A 6,808-nucleotide genomic window follows, 5' to 3' on the forward strand; every position below is an offset into this window, starting at 1 on the left:
CCATTGCTATATTGCCTTTATATATGCAACGAAAAACAAACCCTATCTCTATCGTGCATTTTCCCCTTTTTTCATGTCAATTTCTCCTATCTACATGCACAAAATCTCAAATTTATTTTAACCCTAATCTCTACTATTTTAAACTTTTCATATTACTATATCTCAACCATTATCACTGTGACCATTGCAACCATCAATCCCTAAATTCTAAAACCTCAATCAAAATTGTATATCAACTATAATCTCCTTGATTTCTTTTCCTAACTATTTTACATCACAAGCAAATATAAGAAAAACTCTAGTAATTTTTTTTTTGTCATTCGTCGCTATTTTATTTATATCCTACTCTATCCTAATCTATTTAAGGGGAGGCCCAATTGGACCTATGGGTGGCAAATGAAAACTGAACCACCACCGGATCAAATGGGTGCACTACGCACCCGTCTAACTTTTTTAGAAGAGCCACTTATTGAATTTTAAGAGCTTGGTGGTGGCCACCAGTCCAAAGGCTCTAGAAAAACTCTAGTAATAGAGTATCAATTATAATGAATAAGATAGCAATTAGTAGTACTATTATAGCTAAATGCACCATAGTACTATTTGCTGCATTTCATTTCGCAGCACTATTCAAATCCCAATCACTTGGGGAGTCCAGCTACAAGTTGTAATAGAGCATCAAGACTTTTTCTGTTGTAATAAACAAGAGAAAATTGGAGATCCATAAGTACAAAACATTTAAGAATAAAGATGATACAGCTTGACATTTCTGAAATCCCTGAAGCGTAGAGCAAGCCTTTGGTTCATCATAGTGTATGGCAAAAGAAATAAGATGAAAGAAATTGGACTCTGATAATTGGGATACAAGTTGTGAAAACCTATTACACTTGGAAATCAGGTTTCTATAGGATATTATACTGATTTAACATTATGCTGGTTGATAGACGCTCTCAGACTGTAAACGACATGCTGCTTCTTCAAGTTCCTGCTTTCTAAGTGGTCTAGATGTGGGTTTGAATATTGTGTTTGAGGCAGGTTCAATTTCCTCCATTTTCATTGACTTCAAAGAGAAATGGTTGCCGAGTGCACGTACGGTCCTGTCTATAAAGTTCAACCTCGGAAGATAGTCCTTCATACAGCATAAGAAATCCAGATGACCCCTTGCCTAAACAGGAATGGTAAGACCTCGTGAGTGGGTTGACATATGAGTTGTTCAATAGAGTGCATGAAATGAAAATCAACTGTAATTAAATAAGATAATCCAGCAGTACTAGTATTAGATCTTATTAAACAGATGAGCTCAAAAGACTGCAATTATAAAGTAAGCAGTGTATGTATATTGGCATAATCATGACTATTGTCACATAGCTTTAATACACAATCATCATAATAGCTTCTTTAACAAGCTATTTAGATCTTTAACAAGCTACTTAGAGGATACAAGGCATGACCGCATGAGTACGATATATTCAGTCACTAATGAACAGAAAAATATACACTAGGACATACTCCAAAGAAAAAGATAGAGAGACAGAAAGGACAAAGGCAAATATAAAAACTCAAAGCCCTGTGGGCAGGCATGGAGGAAGGGAAATTAATTCCACTTCAAAGCTTTTTCTATTTAGTCAGAACAAAGTACAAGTAATTTGTGCAGGAAAGTCACCACCTGCTTAGTAGAAGTACATGGACATTAAGTAGGATACTGAAGGATGCACTTTCCAAACAGGTCAGTACCACAAGAATATACTCCTTCACACTAAGGCATCACAATGCTGTAGGCAAGCTCGCTCAACCTACTTGTCAAACCTCTATAAACATACTAGCTGATTATATTTGGCATTTTCAGACTCCGAGCAACATCTTTCAGCCCAACATAGGTGGCTGCTCAGTTCATCTACAGATTTTCATAAGTTGCAGAAATCAAAAAGGAGGCAGGTTATGTCAAAAGGTCCACACTTGGCAATTTATCAATTTTTCCTTCCATCTGTAAGTAAAAGTTGGCATAACTTCATAATTAATTTCATCTACACAAATCAAATGATGATCACTAAGTTTAAGTGACTCATTCCATATATTATCACAAAATGGATGCCGTACTAAATCTATATCAACCTTATCAAAACCACCAAAGAAAGAACAGCCAGTCTTGAAACATCTATTCATAGTCTATCCAGTTCACAATATATCTGGTTTATGATCTAATATTCCCACTTTCCAGGGTTACATCTTGACACTTTCTAATTCAAAGTAATCTAACATAAAGAATAACTTTTACCATATTCACAAAAATTCAATTATGCTAACTCCACTTCAGATCTCTCATACAAGAACCCAGGTTTATGTGTGGCAATCCCAAAAAACCCCACAATTTCTGCAGTTCTTAATTTCTTCTCTAGAGTATTTAAATCTATTCAACACAACACATAAAATATCCAGTGTAGAAGAACAATTATGACAGAGTTGTAAAATAAATGAGAAAGATACTAACACACCTTTCGATATTCAGGTGCTCTGGTTGGAAGTTTGAGATAGGCCATGTTATTCATATCATAATCCCATAGGAAAGATGTATGGTGTATCCACCGTGCTTTAGTAATAGATTGTGCATTTCCGCCAAATTTGCGGTTGCCAAAGACATAATCTAAAAGAAATTAAATGAAACACAGTTTGTCAGTAAAGCTGTTTACATTACATTATCAGTTAACTTGTATCAAAATGGAAAGAGGAAATCATCAGAGAGCCATTGTACAAGGTACCAACACATTATTTGCATTAACAATGAGAAATCAACATGCAGAAGAAAATGTAAACTGAAGTTTTTTAGCAAAATGACTGCAGAAATAAAAAAGAAACGAGCCAAAGAGTGAAAAACAAGTGCCAAAATGTTTTTGAATCAAAGACATGGCAGTACTTGTTTTGTTAGAGGGGGATTAGTGAAAACTGCAGACGATGAAACAAAACCCTTCAGATTTAGCATAGACATGAATGCCAAGGAAAACCATTAAAATGTCTCGTTTTTCCTATCAATGCATTTACTGTTCATGGACAAAATAAAATTAAGCATGAAAAGAAAAGTTTTGGATGGTCAGTTACATGTTGAGACAAAATCTTATGAGGTAAGTGGCAATAAGTATTATCATGCAAATGATGAACTCTAATAGGAAAGAAAGTAAATGACAAAATGAAACACCAGTTTGGACATCCAATGTAACGGCATTAATATGGTCATGGAATAAGCAGCAAAGAAAGTTTAACCATCCAGAAAATCAGCATATTGATAAATTTAGTGTGCCTGTTAAAGAACTCATGCATTATATGTTATATAAATATCAAAAAAGAAATCCAGAATTTTAGTCACAAACCATTCTCACGCAGGCTGAAATGCCCAACATATTGAAATACTTCCTGGTATAATAAGCTACTCCAGCACATAATGGGTCTAGGATATGGTTGTACATCTGGAAGCGCATCCTTATTGCATATAAAGGAGACAAATACTGTTCCATGATCAACGATCACAGTACCACCTCCTGTAAACCTTCGGATGACTGCAACCTTGTCTTGCAAGACAGAACTGATTTTGAGAAGTTCAGCAGGCTTCCTATGGAAACATATTCATGTAAAGATTAGCTTCTTGCTTCCACAACTCGAGGATGCTTAGGGAATGAGCAGTGATTGCCAGTCATATCCTGTGTTCCTATCCAGTCAGAAAATACCTGACCTGATTATAAGCTTCCTAAAATTTTCTGACATGTTCCAAAACAAAAGCAATAGGAGAAAGCAAGAACATACTACATCTGTAAGGTAACTCATCATGATGCAGATATGATGTAATGTAAGAACAGGAGATAAATACAGGAGAAAGAAGGAAGAGGCTAAAAAGAAAAGGGACAGGAGATTAGAATTTTTTGGTGAACTAAAGAATGACTTTCTCCAAACAAACAAGCAGTAATCTGCAGTTATTAAAACAAGGCATAAAGGGAAAGTTTTCCCCCCAATTCACCTATAAAACTACACTAACAACAAAGAAAACTAAAATAAAAAAGAAAAAAAAAGTTAAAAAATTCCAATCCTTTATTAACTAATTAATTCTGTTTTTGTTCTAGGCCTTGTATAGTTCCTTTCCTCAAGTAGCTCATTAACCTAATCAAATGGAACAAAAATTACACACTCCAATAGGGTGCTGTGTTCTCCATCTTAATTAAGCTGAACATAACTCTTCCCAGTATAAATTAGAAAGTTTCCAATTATTAATAAATAAAGCATATTAAGCATTCATTCTTCGTGCAAAAGCAAAATGAGAACCAAAAATCAGAAATTGGTTGACTACTTAGATTGGTATAAATTCACATTTCCAATGTTTCAGTCATCCAATAACTAAAAGTGGCAGAAGAAAAACTACCTTCCTTGAAGGAGTCAAGGAATCTAAATCCAGGGCATAATTTCAGGTGAGAAAACTGCACTTTACCCAAAAACCATACAAACTAAGATCATTAGGAAAAACATCACATATTTCTTCTTATAAAGGACCAATTGCCACTACATGTTACCTAATACAGTTACAGCTTCCTAAGTCAATCCATGGAAACAGCACAATTAAAAATTCTTTTATCAATGATACCTCAGGTGGTATAGAATGACTAAATGTTATTAATTACCAAAGGAAATGCAAAAAGGGAGAAAGATAGATAGATCGAGAGATAGAGAGAGGGAGGGAGGGAGAATCTGAATTTACGGTCCTTCATCATTAGATGGAAAGGTAGATTACCCGGAAACTCCCATCACTATATTGCGATCATTTGTTCCATCATTAATGATGCACCAATTATCTGATGAAGTACGAAGCAGCCGTTCCTCTAGATGTAGCTGTTGCAAGATGGGCAGTCCTCTTAGCAGGACAAGATTCATTAATGGAAGTCCAACAATTCTGGCTTGATGTACTGACATTGAGAAAATTTTATCAAATCTCAAATCTCCTTTTTTTCTGCATTGATAACCGCAATGAATGTGAACTGCTGTTTCAGAGTTAGCAGGATATGTATAATTAAACTTGTACTACAACCTAAATTATGTAATATCATCTGCAGGTAAGATTCTTTACATGCTTCCTAAATTCTCAGTGAAATGAAAACAGTATATAAAGGCAGGCCTGAAATCGCAATCAAGTATTTAACTAGAGTTCTAGGCAGTCCAAGAACAATAATGATTTCCTAATCCAAAACAAGAATGATTCCAAGATCAGGACTTCTTCAAGTTTATGCATTGCCTCTGCAAATCTGACTAAATTGAGAGTTAGGGAAAGAAAAAGTTCTGAAACTTTATGCAATAACTTTGATATATTATTAGGATTAACTTTTTATACACTGAAACTTTATACAATAACTTTGATACTATATTATTATGATTTCTTAATATGAGGTATCTAATTCATTATAACCTTGTTACTTGCTTGCCCCGACTACTATAACAACCCTTCAATCATCATCAACCAAAAAAAATTTAAAAATAAAACTAAACCATGGTATTAGCCCAATAAAGAATCAAGAATCAGCTAAAAAGTTGTTTCAACAGATCGCTATAAAGTCCACTTTGGATTGATGAATTTTGGTTTAATCAAGGGTTTCAAATGAATACATTTCAAATCCTCATCACATAACATAGTTTGGCAAAGAAATATATTCGGTCAAATAATGTGAAACCCACTGCTCACAACTAAATTAATCCAAAAAAAAAAAAAAATGCAACGCCACTCCTCAAACTTGCAAAGCCAAAGTTCACTCAATACGCCAACACAACTTCGCCAAAAAAGTCCAGCCACAGCTCAAAGGCAATGATGGTTTAAGCATATTCACAAACACCTCAAGGTCCTATCTCGAAAGCATCCTCAATTCAGCATTTTGCTTGTAAACCAGTCCCACTTTACAGAAATTTTAATATTCTTCACATAGCCCAGTTAAGATGAAGCAACATTTTCTTTTTTTCTCTTTTGAGGATAATTCAAGCTCAAAACAAATTTTGATTCACACAAAAAACCACAAATTTTGAGGGAAAAAAAATTCAGTGATGGGATTTCAAATCCAAATTCTCCCAAATCCACCCATCCAAACTCACCCTGAGCTGAGCTCCAGAATCGCATAGACAAAAAAAATTCAGAAAAATACCAAAAAAAAAAAAGAAAGAAATTTAAGTGACAAAGGAAGTTATAAGCAGAAATTACAAACTAACTAACCCGGTTCATCAGCTGGTCACCGGGGATGGAGAAAAGCGGGCGGAGCCAAATGGAGCGATGTAGTCAAATTGGTCGACGGCGTCGTCTTGAGCAAAACGATAAATTTTTTTTTTAAAAAAAAAATACTTTTTTTTTGTTTTTGTGGGGGCAGTGGTGGGGTGTGGGTTCGATGTGGGCTGACTTGTACTTTCTCTAAAACCCTCCCCAATTTTACTATTAATTGCGTTTTGCCCCCATGAACTCATTAAATAAGTACTTTGCCCCCTATTTGATATTTTAAGCCAAAAGTGCCATTACTATTTTATTTTATTTCTTTTTTGTTTATTCATTTCTTTTTACTATTTTCTTTTTTTCACATCTCTCATGTCACTATTTTATTTCACTTTCCTATTAGTATTACTAATTTGTATACTTATTATAATATTATAATTATCTTTTGCTTATAATTTAATTCTTGTTTTATTTTACACTCTTAGAAATTTCAAGACAAATTGTATAGTGTAGAAAAATGATATGTGCCTATCATAATTTTTTAAAAAAAGTGTATATAATTAACAATTTGACTATTTAAAAAGATATTAG

General features: G+C 34.1%; 1 protein-coding gene across 4 annotated transcripts; it reads right to left on the bottom strand.

The window, feature by feature from the left end:
• Positions 1–668: 668 nt before the first annotated feature.
• On the bottom strand, positions 669–6,379 carry LOC113741203 (uncharacterized). Of its 4 annotated transcripts, none has more exons than XM_027268692.2 (5): positions 6,227–6,379; positions 4,766–4,981; positions 3,360–3,598; positions 2,490–2,638; positions 669–1,162 (listed from the first exon to the last, which is right to left on the bottom strand). In XM_027268692.2, exons 2-5 carry the CDS (start codon positions 4,942–4,944, stop codon positions 926–928), a joined length of 804 nt encoding a protein of 267 aa, XP_027124493.1. In that variant the 5' UTR covers positions 4,945–4,981; positions 6,227–6,379; the 3' UTR covers positions 669–925. The 4 variants fall into 4 exon arrangements, with proteins under 4 accessions (XP_027124493.1, XP_027124495.1, XP_027124492.1 ...); XM_027268694.2 differs by having other exon boundaries at positions 4,766–4,937; positions 6,227–6,377; XM_027268691.2 differs by having other exon boundaries at positions 6,109–6,236.
• Positions 6,380–6,808: the final 429 nt, after the last annotated feature.

The sequence above is a fragment of the Coffea arabica genome, chromosome 4e (assembly GCF_036785885.1).
Source record: "Coffea arabica cultivar ET-39 chromosome 4e, Coffea Arabica ET-39 HiFi, whole genome shotgun sequence".
In the NCBI taxonomy this organism is placed as follows: domain Eukaryota; kingdom Viridiplantae; phylum Streptophyta; class Magnoliopsida; order Gentianales; family Rubiaceae; genus Coffea; species Coffea arabica.